Here is a 16,125-nt window from a genome sequence, read left to right on the forward strand (position 1 = left end):
TAATTCAGTAACCACTGATGGAATACATGAAAGTACATCTTCCTCTGCAAAGTCTTGAAACAAATCCATACATTTCTTGAAATCAGGCAAGGTACCTTAGTTGAAATAAGCTTGTATACTGCTGTGTACACAAAGATCAGACTTATCTCAATTATTAGACAAATGGGCATAAATTTAATTTCTAAAAAGGGTATATTGTATGTATGTACTGCATATTGTATGACTATAATAATAAACTTCGTTTTTGGTGTTTGGTTTTTTTTTTTTTTTAAGTAGTGTTTCAAAATAAGCCATTACTGCTCCCAGCTGGTCACAGTGCACAGCAGTGTACAGTGCTGAAAGTCACTGCCTTGTAGTACAGCTGGCAAAATGAGTGTGTGCCAGATTCTCATCCTTTGCAACTTGCTGTATCGTGCTCAATTAAGCCAGTACCTACAGTGACCTGAAGCTAACAAGCTGGGCTGTAAATGGGCACACATGAACTTCTGCAAGTGCTGCTGCAGTACAGTAATGTTCAACTAAGGTAAAGGAAGGAGAGAAAGGGCTAACTTCGGCTCTGTGCAAAAACAGTTAAGCAATTATCACTAGCCCCTTGACACTACGCTTACTTGCAATGAGCCTGATTAGCTAGCAGAGAATGATAACAAACATTATCAGTGTACTCTGCAATACAATGACACAGCATCACCCTGGTTTATTACTACAAGCATTCCCTTCTGAACTCTAAATCACCATCTTTGTTCTAAATTGAATATTAAGTATACCAAATACACATAAATACCCACCCCTGGAATGGCTGCTTACAGCAAAGCTAAAGACCATCAACTTTTCACCTACAAGGCATTAAGAAAGAGACTGTCACTGCTAAAGTATGCTTTTTAATATACATATATATATATATATATACATATATATATATTTAAATATGTCAGAATTCAGTGAATATTTCATATCCTAAGAAGGTCTCACTGGAGATTTGTTTTACCATTTTCTTTTCTTTTTGGAAGCATACCATTGCTGTATCACCAAGCCACACAACTTATTTCTAAATCAGACACAGCACGTAACATGAGGCCCTTAAGCTATATTACCTGAAAAAGACTGTACTACAGAAAGTTCTCCTTGGCAAGTCCTTGTTGAATTTGAAACAGGAAGCATCAAGTATGAGGATTCATTTCAAAGGAGGACAAGCTAACAGACTATGTGAGAATTTAATCTTCCCTACAAAATGATTTCTCTTCAAACTGGGAAAGGAACATTTCAAAACTGCAATGTACATTCTTAGCTGATTTCACTAATTTACCATTACTGAAGATAACAAATACAGTTCTAATCTTTGTAGTAGAGACCCTTCTTTGATCACACAAATGGGGAGGGAGGAGAGGAAAACTTAAAAACAAGCAAACAAAAGATTGCCTTATGACAACTCTCTAAAATGACTATGTTGCCTTAGGATTAGAAAAGATTGTCTCAGAAATAACTGGGATAAAAAATGTTGGCAATTTAAATGTCTTTACCAGTGAGCAAAGAGAAGCAACAGAAAACCAGAAATACATTAAGTACACATCTTTCTTGCTAGTAATCTTTAAATGCTGACTAGATGAAGTTAGAATGTGAAGAAAGTATTTCAGTGCAAAATTCTGTACAAGAACAACAAGAATAAAGAAGTTTCCCAGGTATCATGGTGAGTCTCATTTAAATTGGTTAGCATGCTGCAGGAATATTTAGGGGCAGCCTCAGGTTGTCATTCTCCTCCTTACCCAGCAACAATTACAAAGATGGGTCTTATTAAAGATGAAGTGATCCACAAACCCAAGGAAATTAAAACATGGGATAGTTACATAATTCAAGCAATACACTCTCTATGTTAAGTTAGTTGGAATTGCTGTGTAGATCTCTCAGAATCTCAAATATTAAACTCAAATATTAAATAGGATGCTTCCATACTTCAAAGAACCACCAAACCATCAGTCAAACCACTAAATCAAGCCCGAGCCTGTCCTCCAAACAATACCTGGAAGTCTGCAAGCCCCAGACCAGCACATGTGAAACCCTACATTTTGACATAACATTTAATCACTAAAACCACAGTAGCTATGTTAGAGAATTATGTTGTTTATCAACAGTTGCATTATGGTAAACAGTAAATGCAAGGCATGCCTGTATTCTGCATAAACCTTGTCAATCAAACTGAATTAAATTCAAGATAAGTTACTAGAAACTGAAAGGTGGTTCTTTGGTTAAGCACGTGCAACTGCTACTTTGTATGAAGGGCCTCAGTGTATTTGTGAAAGCTTTGACCAAAAAAACACTTTGTCTTTGCAGAAGTATAAAGATCCATTGTGTCAAAATATTTCAACCAACAATACAAAAGGCCTTAAACGTCACCAAACTTGCAGTTTCAGCAGAATTACATATGAAAGAAAAACACTGAAGTAGTTTGTTTCTGTGATCGAGGCAATATACCATTTCAAGAATTCTGCATAAATCACTAAGATATTTGGCCAGAGGCTTACAAGGAGAAAAACAAAAGCAGTAACAAAAAAAACCAACTCTACAATATAACAAAATCTCTACTCTTTCCCTTTCCTCTTTTGAAATAAACTTATACGTGTTTGAAAAGTAAATGCTACTTGGTCACAGCATTTGAAAACTGACATAAAACAATCCCACTCAAGGTCTTTTTACTATTGGAAGAAGATGTGATAACTGTACGTTACCTTAGGTTTAAAGTATTTAAGGCCTTTAATTAAAGTTAGTTGATACTATGACTCTGCTAGACAGTGAAGAGACATCAGAACATCACCAGATTTGACCAGAAATAAGGGCAAGATTTAAACTACTTTAACAAATCCTATTTCTAAACAACAAAAATTCACATTTCTCAATTCGTTCATCTACTAATTTCAGGAAGATACTAGAAATACTTGTCTTCAACAATACTAAATTTCAGTGCTCATAAAGAGATAATATTTATTTGTTCTTATGAGTTAGAGATGATGGTCAAAACCTCTAAAGAAATACTTCAACGAGCAGCAAACAATTGTATTCAATCTTCATTTAACAATGAGTGGTTTACATCTCTGTTGCCATCAGATTAACAGAGAATAAATATTTTGGACTTAGCTTTCTTTAAAAATACTACAAATTAATAACACAAATAACCCAATAAATAAAAGCCAAGTCAGTCATTTCAGCAGATAACAACTCCAGTGGATATATCTCTCCACTTAGCCATTCTTTTTAAGAAGACAGAAGGTCTACAAAGGTGGCTGTGGAACTGTTTGCTAGTATGCAAAGCCATGGGAAGTTGACATTCTCTCTCAAAGAGGCAAAGTGCACAGTAATGTAAGGCCAGCAGATGTTCGAGGAGTGGTGTCTCCTAACACTCAAACTATGCATCCCTGTGAACTGCCCCCAGCAGAGCAACAGAGGGGCAAAAGGCCATGGCTGTTGGGAGCTCAAGAAAGACCAAGTATGATTCTCTCATCTTGAACAGGTGCAGCATAGCTCTTTCATCATTCAGCAGCCATTTTTGTCTCCTCGGGACTTTCTCTAGCTGACCTGCAAAAAACCAAAAGGACTCAAATCAGTTGAGTGACTTCAAATGTCTCATTCCCTACGAATTAAACAGGAAAAAACAGATGTAAAATTCTGTGTGTATTGCCAGAAGCTCTATGTATAGTGTATGTGGAAAGTCTAGAAACGTAACATCCACAAGTCAGAGACTACAGGCGGGTTGATCAGGGTTTTTTTCCTAAATTACCCATATGAAAGATGACAACATTATTCATGTGAATGAAGAAAAGGATTATTGTTCACAAGCATATAATCTCTAAGATATATGTACAATGAGCTAACCTATGTAATTAAACAAGACAGTAGAGACATTACAATGCTTACTGTCATTAATAATTTTACAACATGATTTCCAGCTCTAATTAAATATTCAATTAGGAATTTATTCATCCCATCCATTAACTGTTCAGTTGAAAAATATATTTCTATATTCCACATTTGGTAACTTCAGTAAAGAGATTTATCAAGACCATACTTTTAATGGAATAATGGCATGCTTCGTAGTATTGTACAGTCACACAAACTGCAGTATCTGCAGACAGGTCTCTTTTTCAGACCAAAAAACACTATCTGATATCCATGAATAATAGTTATAAACAGGAAATAGGGATGGTCAGTTATCTTCTAGCACAAAGACAGCATAATATAAGATACAAAGCTATTATTCATGAATTCTCTTAAGAGACAGCTTCTGTAAGAAGCTGAGAGATATTAAACAAACATTTCACGTTTACTTATTTTACAGTAAATATTTTTCTAGAATAAAAGCTGAATATTCTCGGAATATTTCCATACATGTGTAGGCGTGCAGATGCACAAATACACGCAAACTCATGCTTACATTCCCTACACCTATGTGGGTACACACTGATCCATTTGAAAACTGCAATACGTAACGTAAGGCATTCAACGCTTACCGGTAAATCTGTAGTGGACATGCTGCTTGTGATGGAGTGGGCACTGAATTTGTTGGACTAACCAACATGGCACTATATATGTTGGAGGCAACCACAAGTATACAAAGTAGAATTGGTCCTATGATGGCTCCTTCCAGTCCCAGGTAATATGCTCCGCCAGCTACTGCAAGACCTGTCAGGTAAGGATGACCACCTCTGGAATTACAGCACAAGCAGAATAAAGTTAAAACAAGAACAACGAACAACAATACTACCGATTGCAGATCTGAAATGCAGATTAATCACAGTTTCATTAAGCTTATAAAGCGATCTATTTATAGATACCCATATTCACACTAAACTGCTGTTTGAATGACTGCATAAATGCTCTAAGCTGCATTTTGTATAACAATCGCACAACATATCAAACAATATTTTCATTAGTTCCACTCCACCTCCCGTGGGCAGACACCTTCCACTACTAGATAAGGCTACCCCAGGCACCATCCAGTCTGACTGTGAACACCTTCAGGGATCTGAAGGAGTTAACACCAAAAATATTTCCATTCTGAAAATGGAAAGATGATTCCTTGTGAAGACTATTCATGCTTCACGGTCAAGAACTCTTACATTTCAAGACAGCTAGCAGCATTTACTATGAGCATTCCTCAGCAGAGACATTAATTTATACAATGATCAGAATATTTAGTCTTTTGAACAAAAGGCAGGATACATCATTTACAAATCGTAGAATGGTTTGGGTTGGAAGGGACATTAGAGATCATCTGTTTCTTGTGGTTGCCATCCACAAGATCAGGCACTGGACCTGGTTGCCCAGGGCCTCACCCAACCTGGCCTTAAACATCTCCAGGATGGGGCATTCACAGCTTCTCTGGTCAACATGTTCCAGCACCTCACCAATCTCTGAGTGAAAAATTTTCCCCAAATATCAAATCTGTATTTTCCCTCTCTTAGTGTAAAACCATCCCCTCTTGTCCTATTTGTCCTATTTGTAAAAAGTCAGTCTCCCACCTATTTATATGCTCCCTCCAATTACCAAAAGGCCACAATTTAGTCACCCAGAGCCTTTTCTTGTCAGACTGACAAAGCCCTCTCAGCCTTTTTTTTCTTAGGAGATGTGTTCCAGCCCTTTGATCATCTTCGTAGTCCTCCTCTGGACCCTCTCTAATAGTTCCAGATCCTTCCTGTACTGGGGGTCCCAGACCTGGACAGAGTCCTCCACGTGGGGCTTCATGAGGGCAGAGCAGGGCGAGACAATCACCTCCCTCACCCTGCTGATCATGCCTCTTTTGATGTAGCCCAGGGTACTGCTGGCCTTGAAAGTTGCAAGAGCAAATTGTTGGCTCATATCCTGCTTTTTGTCCATCAGAACCCCCATGTCCCACAGGGTTGCTCTCAGTGAGTTCTTCTCAATTCTGTACACATATCCAGGACTGTCCTGACTCAAGTGCAACACCTTGCACTTGGCCTTGTTGAACCTCATTGGTTCATTCCGACCTGCTTCTCAAGCTGGTTCAGGTCCCTTTGGATGGCATCCCCTTCGTCATATCAACTGCACCACTCAGATATCAAGGAAGGCAAATCAGTCTACCTCATAGAGTACCTGTTTTAGGAAAGCATCAGAACAGGCATCTCCAAGACCCAAATGAAGTACAAGAAGTAAAAAGTACAAGGTCAAGCAAAGGTACAAGGACCACCTGAACTCTACTCATGTAAGAGAAACCTGAAATTGCACAGGACTCCTAGCAAATCAAGCTCATTGTTGCCTGCAAACAGCAAAATTCAAAGCATTCATGTTTATGGAATTATATTAGAAAGCCTACAGTTGAAACCGAGCACCCAATTTTCAGAAAGTTGCTCTAAATTTTGAGTGTAATGCAATGAAAACACTAACCAGTCAGTTTAGAACTGAACAGTTTCTGCCAGGTTTCTAACACCATCTTGATTTCTACCCAGCTCTCACATTAGCAGTCCTAATGGGCATTATAACTGTGCGCAGGATATGATCATGAAATCACAGAATCTGAACTGGGAGGGACCTCTAAAGGTCATCTAGTCCAATTCCCCTGCAAGGAACAGGGACACATACAGCTAGATCAGGTTGCTCAGAGCTCTGTCCAGCCTGACCTTGCATGTCTCCAAGGACTAGGCATCCACTCCTCCCTGGAAAACTTGTTCTAGTGCTTCACTATCCTTACTGTAAAAAACTTCTTCCTTATATCCAGTCTAAATCTCCCCCGTTTTAATCTGAAAGCATTTCCCATCCTCCTATCACAACAGATCCTGCTAGAGAGTCTACCCTCTTCTTTCTTATAGCTCTCCTTTAGATACTGAAAGGCCACTATCAGGTCTTAGAAAGTGACTTACTACATCATAAACACCTATTAATCATGTCTTACTTGGATCAAATTTAACATACTGGAAGGGTCAAGTAGATCACTTTTTGAGAAGACAGACTCGACCATAACATCTTATACTTCTCTAGCAGAAGACACACAACTAGTTTATAAACCTTTAAAAACTTAGAATATTTTTTTCAAACACTTGCATCACTTCCAAGTTTTTTTCTGGCTGGTTTGCCAATTCAGACCACATATCACCTGATGAAGTAGGACTGCAATATATATTTAATACATTTGGAAAACCTTCCATAATGTAATTATAGTGATTTCAAATAGAATTAACCCAATTTGCAAGACAGCAGATTTATGTAATGGTAAAAATACAATTTTTCTCCACTGTTAGAAAATCTATTCTTGCCACATACATTTTCTGAATGGTGAACAGTGCCTGCAACCCTACAGTCAAAAATTTATTTCAATAAGTAGAAGAATTATTGGCTTGTTAAATAGCTATTGGCCTTAAATTTATCTGTGATTTGTTGTTGAAAACAAATGTAATTTGATTATACTTCACCTGTTAGCTTTCACTTCTGGAAAATAACTATTGCTACAGCCTATGAAAGATTCTTAATATTGATCTCACTATCATGAGGTTCTCTGTTTAGTTTAACTATAGTTAAAGTTATGACACACACACACACAAAAAATCCAACTTAATGCTGAACTTAAACATTTAATGTTCTTATTCTACATTAATTTACTACAATACAAATTAACACAAATGTGTTCCAGCACATAACCGTATCTGGAGCATGAATTACAGCAAAGACTGATTGAGCACTCACAGTCTGTCATTCAAAGATCTCAACTGAAATAGTTTACTACTAGGCTAGCTTCTGATGACCAAGACTGAAGCAGTGACTAGGAAGAGCACATTTTTTAATTTATATTGAACATGGTTGTGAACACATCTTGCACATGTGAACTCTGACAGTTCATATCTTTGTCAGCTCTGCAGAACTCCAACATTTTCTAATTTGAATTCCATGAAGGGATTCATGAGGTATTCCAGCAGCATTATGTGTCAGTTGATGTCTCAGCAGCATTTCTAGTACTCTAGATATAACTGCAGACGTTGGCTCTGTCTCCATAATTTGGAGTTAGTTTTTCTTTATTCAAAGAAGAAATCAGGAAGCATTTCAAGCCAATTCATGCAGCCAGACACCTAGCAAGATTTTTCCAGAAATCTTCTGTGTTCAACTCTCAAAACAGGAAAGCAAAACTGACTCTGTCTCACTATAAGCTTCTCCCTGCATTCACATTTTCAGCTGTCTCAATATATTTAAAGATCAATTGATAATGAACAGATTTTTACACAGGGGTATAGCGGCACAACATGAAAGCTGGCTTCAAAACAATTATCAGAATTTTCTTAGCCTATTCTGAAAAATTGTAGGAGTTTTTTCAGGCCCATAGCTAGTTCACAGATTTCCTGTTTGCTCTGCAGTATCACCTGACATTACGTGATGTGAAGGAAAACAAGAGACACCAGTAGTCAATAATCAGATAAAGAATGTAAGTTTACTTGGAATCACTTTACCAGCCAAAGCAGTTGATTTTGCTGACTGAGAACAAGCTCAAGACATTTGAAACGACAAATTTAACAGAAAAGAGGCCTGCAAACATAATGGCACTTAGGCCAGTTTTACTATGGGATGGTACCACTGCATGTCCTTCTGTGCTTCAAGGCACTGCTCTGCAGCTTCATAGAAGTTTAAAGGCATCACTGCTAAGCATTTTCACAATATGTAAACTTAAAAAGTTTTCAGTATACTTACCCTGATATATCTGAATAAATGGCTGTATCTACAAAATAGGTTGGCAGCAGGTGAAAAACCAAGAGCAAAATGGCTTTGCATCCCTCTCCTTGCACAAGCCACAAGTCTAGGACTGCAGGGATGGCTGCCCAGTACGTCCCCAGAAATGGAACTGCTCCAAGGATTGCTGCTAATGCTAAAGCACACAGAAGGAGGAGTGAGAAAAAGACCAGAGAAACATACTTCACAAAAATTCTGACTTTTGCCACATCAGTAGTCTCACTTCTATCAGCTGCTGTAAATCAGATACTGAAAAGACAGCACATAAGACTTTTGTTGTTTTATAACTGTGATTAAGGAAAAAGAGAATTACATTCAGGAAAATGGAACTATTCCCCATACAGAAAAGCCTTACCAGCTGTCAGTCACAGTTACTTCCAATTAAGAAAAAACTAAAGTTACAACAATCATTCGCATTTCAAGCTCTTATGTAACCACAGACCTAGCAAATGTACACAAGAAAGTACACAAGCAGAAGTTCTCAGTGTAGCACTGTAACTTACCAGACCTCATGCAGACAACCATTACAATGTAGGTTGTACTGTGAGAAACCAAGCAAGCGTAAAACCCCTGACTTCAAGTATTTATATCTGCACATATTTGTGCATGCATACAAGTCTCTAGCAGGCATACTGCCTTCTGCTTATACAAATGCTCCTTGTAATCTCAAATAACGTAGTGCTGCTGTCATTCTAATTTAATCCAATATGAATGACCACAGTAGAGAAAAAAGTTTAATTTTTTCTTTCGTTTTAGCCTCATGAGCCCAGAATACAAAACAAGATTTTGCAAGATGTCAAAACAAAAGTAATGATTATTATGTCTAACAACAACCAATATCTTTAGGGTAGCTGGAATTTGTGATACAGCTATTGGCTGTATTTGTTGTTTTGTTTTCTGTTTGTTTGTAGGTCCCCGTTTTGTTGCTCTGTACATGAAGGTGCAAGTGGCTTGTTGTTTGTTTTTTTGTTTGTTTGTTTTAGGGGAATAGAGGGAAAAGAGGAACAGAGAGATTTTTCAGTGAAAACTGTGCAGCCGTTTCCATAGCTGAAATTTGAAGAGTAACAGAGTACCAGAGGCTGGTAATGCTGTCAGGAAACAGCACTGAGAATAGAAAGCATGCCTCTATTTCCATGATACCACAACTTCTGCATTTAGACATCCCAAAAACATAGTACCTATAAATTACGAAAAAATCTGGACTAAACAGAAAGGAAAAAAATTACAACCAGCAAAAGAAACAGAAGTAAAATATTTTTCTGGGGATATGCTATGAAGACAGAAAAAAGTATGGCTAAGAGATAAGACAGCAATCAGTGACTGATTAATTTGATCTATGGTAGCTTAAATTAAACTTGGAGGAATCAGTTAATGATCAGAAGCTCTACGGAATCCCTACATATCACACAAAAGTATTAAACTTTTCACAGTACCTTCTACGTCTGTTTGAATAATAAACAGGAAATAAAAATGAAGTTACATACTGAATGGGTATAATAAAGATAAAAATTTGGAACAGCTACTCACTAAGTTCACATCATATACTGAGTTCATTAACTCAGCTGTCATGATTAAAAAAAGCAAAAAATAAAAACCAACCCAATTCTGAAGTCAGAAACTATACTGAGACATTTGCACAAATCAATAACATTAAGGTTGCATACACAACTCCAATTCTGATAGTTGCCAGTTTCTGATATAATGTTCACTAAAAATAACTTCAGGACTAATCCTGTCAGCAACGTTTAATCCTACTGCTCTTGTACAATAAAATTATATAATGCTATGTATAAATAGATTACAATTGTTCAAATTCTTACCAGATGGTATGAAGACTATGTTAATCCCAAATATAGTGTGAGTCAGCCAAGTGTAGAGTCCATAGAACCCAGCCATTTTGAGGGAAGCATCAAACACACCTCTAAAACAATCACAGAAACTCTGTTAACCGTTATTGGCAGCACCATTCTGGGAACAATGAAGGTATCTTTACATACATCTTTAACTATAAGGCGCTTTGATAAACTGCAAAGCCATTAGTGCCATAAATCACACAGCTCAAAATGTATACCTTAGGTTTGTCCTATGAAAAGGACAAACATTCATCATATTTATCACTCATGTCATCTATAGGAGAAAATAAACAAACAAAAAAAAAACACCAGACAGACAGTTTTTTACTATACATATATTCCTGGGATAAATTCCTTGAAAAAAGTTGCTCAGGAATCAGAGCACATTCTCTAGAAAAAGTAATCTTTTATCTAAGAGAAACAGTACAGTTCTATTTATGAGCTACTTTTTCTTTGTCCTTTTCCATTTCTATCTCTCAATTCATTTTCTTTATCTTCTTATATTTCTATACCTGCTCACTCTCGTTGGAATAAAACAAAGGGCCCAGAAGTGATACAGGCTGCCTAAGCTCTCACTTTCCTACTCATTTACACAGTTTTCCACATGAAAATAACTAAGCACTTTGCATTTATTACTGGTCTTGAGCCTCAGTATCTTGATATTCCTAGATTTTAGGCCACTTATTATGTCACACTACTGAAAAGAAAATAAAAAGCCTTGTGATGTAATTAACTCCTGGTGAACTTACGTCCAACTGGCCACAAAATGAAGTATTCCTCTGTTAAGTGTCAACATAGTTTCATGAGACAGCAAGGAGGCAGCTCAGTGCTGTGTCATTTTTACAGCACTGGCACATTCACAGAAGTGAAATATCCTGTAACTGAAAACTCAAATATCTCACCATTGTATTATGCTCATTTGTCACTCCTATTGAGAAAGACATTGCCTTTCTTGAAAAGACTATTCCAGCTTGGATCAAAGTAACTGAAGTCTCTCTGTCATCTCTAAGTTCCTTTCCTCAAAGAAGTCATAAAAGTTACACGGAATCACAGAATGGCTTGGGTTGGAAGGGACCTCTAGGATCATGAATCTCCAACTCCCCTGCCGCATGCAGGGCTACCAATCTCCATATCAAATGCTGGACCAGGCTGCCCAGGGCTGCATCCAACCTGGCCTTGAACACTCCATTGGATGCCAGGGACGGGGCATCCAATGGGATATTACTGCACTAGTGGTGTCACACACATCCTTCCTAGCAGCCATAAATGTAGTTGGCTGATGCTAAGTTCCCATTTTACATTTAATACAACAGAAGTGATGAAGTCAGATCATAAGCTGGAAGACTGTCGATGCACTTTGAGCAATGGTGGAACAACCACCTCTAAGAACACAGTTTCAATCCTTTGCTGAATTGATAAAACCTTCCCTGCTATCCAACCACCAAGTAGAATCTTCTCTTTTAGCCATCAGCAAGAATTCCAAGACTCCCAGCTTTGGCATCTTTAGGCTTTATTCTCATTATTAGCCCCAGGAACAGTGCATAAATTTTTGCAACTCTTTCCCACCTAAAAGCACACATGGATTCCCAAATGAATGCTGAACCAAATTACCTTGTTTAAAATTCATCCACTGGAATTTAGGAGTGCATAATAAGCCCTACAAATCCACATGGTCTTAAAATGTGAGATTTTCTTGATAGACTAACAAGAAACAGCTGCTGTCAGCCATTTTCCCAGCAAAAAAAAATGGTAGGAAAAGAAATAGAAAGCCTTAAGCAGTGACTTGAAATAACAGACCCAGTATATAAAGATGATAGAGAAGAAGTGCTTAAGTATTTGTGAGGCCTCAACAAAGCAGCCAGAATACCTCACATTTTGAAAAAGCTTCAATAACATTACAATGGGAAGTTACAGACCTATATGTACATATAATCTGCACGTTTTGACTAGTGAAATACTTCTTCACATTTTAGTGTGAAGCAAGCTTCTGGTATAGTAAGAACTATCAAGGAGAGAAGGACCCCAAAACCCAAAACCACAGAAAGAATGCTCGATGTGAATATGCACTAAAAACTCACACTTCAGCTGCTCAAAAGTGTGATTTTTCTGTGTTTTCTGTGACATTTATCCTCCTTCAGAGGCTATCAAAGAATGGCTGGATTTTAAGAGCTCAGAAGATGAACAGTTTCAGCGGAGCTTTTGGCAATGGAAGATGGAAGGTAGCTGGTAGGATGAAGTGCGAGCTAAGCTGCACTGATCACGAGACTGCAGCAAAAACACTTATCCTGGCTGCAGTAAGGATATATTTGTTCCTTATGCTTTTGTCAAGCCAACCTCCACAGCCCTGTTGGTCTCTTAAATCTTAGGTCTGTCCCACAGAAACACCTGCCTGCTACAAAGAAGGTTGGTTATGTCACGATCACTGCAGCCCCCCATTGGCGATGCAAAAGTGTATTTTTTTAATACAGTTTTCCACATTCTTCCAAAAGCAAACCAAGCAACTAAAAAGAAAAACAAAACAAAACAATAAAGCCAGAAAAATTTGGATTGTCAGAAGAAAATACTAGATCTAAATATTTAATAGCACTAATGAGAACTCAGATATCAGCACACTATAATTAAATCCTCAAGTAAATCCTTTTCCTTTCAAACAGGAGCTGTGGCACAAATACATTTCAGTTATTAAATATGCTTTAAGGATGCCCTTGAAGTATCTCCTTATTTGGCCTGTAAAAACATTTCCTGTAAGGTAGAAAAAGAAACAAGGTCTTAACTTAATGAGCATGCCTCTAAAATATATTTCACCATACAGAAGGCAATGCAAAGGCCTGACAGATATCTGAAATAACTTGAAATAAGCAGTCACTTTAGGTTTTCCTCCAGAGACCTCAGAAGAAGAGTAGGCAGTCTCTTATTATTCTAATTACAAATAAATATATAAACAGGAAAATGATCCTAATGGCCAAAAATAATGGCTGTGAATTTAACTATGTCAAGGAACAGCTGCAGAACTCTTCAAAACCAATCCAAGACTAAAACTAATTCTGCCATTCCATCCAGGCAGTTTTCTGAACTTTTCAGTTCAGACAAGCCTCATTTTTATCTTCAGATGAATTTTATTCAAGTCTAAATTCAAGTTCAGACGTGTCTTCTGCTGATGTAATCATGCAGTTTGTAGGAAAATTTTACACTGTAAATCCATAACTCATAGATGCAACAGCAAAATAACTGAAAAGTTAATTCCAGACAACAGCTATGGCTGAATCTGATGTCATTCTGCAACTTAATGAAATGCATTAGTCACTGAAGTTTGTAGACCATTCTGCAAAGTTGGGAGGAGCTGTGGTAATTTATGGACACAGATCACAAATCAAAGTGGACCTGAAAAGGTCACTTTAAAAAAAATGCAGTTCAAAACAATGAAAAAAAATAGCATATTTCAGCAGCAAAAATAAAAAATAAAAAGTGTGCAATAAATCACCAGTAGCTCTATGCAAAGAGCTAATGATTGCAATAGATTACAAGCAAGTCAATATTACATTAATGCAAAAATAGGAAACACTGTATGACCTGCACATACACTAGCACTGTCTATGAGATACATCTCCAGTACCAACTTTACTTAGCAACACCCAGGAATCAGCTGTGAGACTGTTGCCCAGACTGATTTACTAATACTTCAAGAAAAATGCATGGATGCAATCTACAGTGAAAAGCAGAAAGAATGTTGGGCAGTCCAGAACAAGTGATCTCTGAGCAAAGATACCACCAGAGAGGAAAATCTGAGGAAAGGACAAAAGATACCAAAGACAGCTGCAACGATGAAGTAAATGCTGCTTCTTCCCCACCATGGGTTGGACAAGAAGGAGGACATCTGAACTAGAAAAAGAAACATTTCGGTTGGATGTTGGTTTAAACTTCTTCCCATGTAAGTCACAGCTGTCCACCTCTGAGCTTATAAGACCAAGTTAGAGTAAGGTGCCAGCTGCTGTGACTTGAGGCACAAATCCATGTGTCCCATGTAATATGTCACAGCAGGTCTGCAATGCATGCTTACGGCTGGCAAGAAGCACATATCTCTAAATGGCCGTATAATAATATGGCATCTCTCCAGCTCCTTGCATCTACCATCAAACTAATAAGCTAAAAGGAGAAGGCATCACACAGCGCAGAAGACCTGTGAGGTGCCAGTGGTGAAGTGCAAAGTGAGAGGAGACTGCATTTGATTTTGTTCTCTTCTTCTATTTCTTTATGCCTACATCCTCCCTCAATTACAGAAAAACAGAGTGGATCCAACCCTGTGGCATTTTGAAGACTCTAGAAATTCACATTAATTTGACCTCAAGGTTATGGCAGCTTAAAACACTGAACAGAACGTTTACAAATAGTGTATTTTCACTATTTTGCATCTGGGATACCTGTGGCATGCGAGTGCGAAATGCTGAATGAATTTATTACCATCTGTACAAAGAATAACTTCCTGATGAAACTACGACCATAAATAAATTTTGGTTCTTAGCACCTTTGAGCATACACACAGATGCCTTTCATACATAAAAAAAAATTCTACGTTTCAGAACTCAAAAAATCCAATTACAGTTCACATCTTACACAGCTACTGTATTTGGATGAGCTGCTCCAGCTACAAGAGTTGTCAGCTGCCAACACCTAATTGAGAAGCACTTCAGGCAACTTAGCGTAAGGCACACGTAGACATATGTATTTTTATAGAGTTTTGAGAAGTAGGTAAAACAGGGGAAAAAAAAACAGAGGAACGTACTTCACGTTACTGAGATTATAAATGAATTAACTTCTGTCAAGCTGTCAAACATTTCTGCATAATTGGCCTAAACTTTTCAGTTGCTTCTATTTCACCGAAAAACTAAGGAATTGCTTTTAAACTTCACAAGGAAAAGCGAGACCTTTCCATTTTATGGGTTTAGAGGGGGACAGGTGTAGAAGTTTTCAGAGAATTCTGGTTGTTCACTTTATTGATTTATTGTAAAAAGTCTACAGCTTTCCCTTTGCTTCTACTGCAGTTTACATTAGATGTATGCTGGCCTCCTAAAATACGCAGGTGAATTCAGGTGCACTTCACAGAGCCTACAGGTAAGGTCTGTTCCCCAATAGTTACATGTGAACTGGCCCCCATATGAAGATCTCCAAACTTTTCAAACTTCAGCTGCAATAATCCCAGTTTAAAGGAAACAAGGCGGCGGCGGCTCCTGGGATGCAGTGCATGCCTCAAGTCACAACTCAGAGTATTCACATTTTTGACCTCTGAATTCCCTTAATTTTCTCCATCTTCCCAGAGCATTGGAAGAAAGAAGAATGCATGGGTTGAAATGGTGAAAATCAGACTTTCTAAAAAGGTTAGAGAAAGAATTTGGTAACTTCAGAAGATAGCTATGCTAGTTACTATTATAAGGGACTAAAAGTTGGACAGAAGTGGCATTTGTCTGAGAAAAATGTCTGCAATAATTAGTGTTTCTCTAAATACCCAACAAAGCATATGGCAAGCCATAAAATGGTTTACAGCGATAAGAATACCCCAAGT

At 37.7% G+C, this 16,125-nt stretch overlaps 1 protein-coding gene across 3 annotated transcripts in view; it reads right to left on the reverse strand.

Annotated features, from left to right (window-relative positions):
• Window positions 1–250: 250 nt before the first annotated feature.
• TMEM245 (transmembrane protein 245) overlaps window positions 251–16,125 on the reverse strand; it is a 79,408-nt gene continuing 63,533 nt past the window's right edge. For all 3 annotated transcript variants that reach the window (XM_090137208.1, XM_090137206.1, XM_031589149.2), the window contains 4 exons: window positions 10,536–10,636; window positions 8,677–8,851; window positions 4,497–4,691; window positions 251–3,564 (listed from right to left, as the gene is read on the reverse strand). In XM_090137208.1, coding sequence (XP_089993334.1) covers window positions 3,519–3,564; window positions 4,497–4,691; window positions 8,677–8,851; window positions 10,536–10,636 — 517 coding nt within the window. In that variant the 3' untranslated portion in view covers window positions 251–3,518. The remainder of the gene's footprint in view (window positions 3,565–4,496; window positions 4,692–8,676; window positions 8,852–10,535; window positions 10,637–16,125) is intronic.

The sequence above is a fragment of the Phasianus colchicus genome, chromosome 3 (genome assembly GCF_987193195.1).
Source record: "Phasianus colchicus chromosome 3, bPhaCol1.hap1.1, whole genome shotgun sequence".
Taxonomy (NCBI): domain Eukaryota; kingdom Metazoa; phylum Chordata; class Aves; order Galliformes; family Phasianidae; genus Phasianus; species Phasianus colchicus.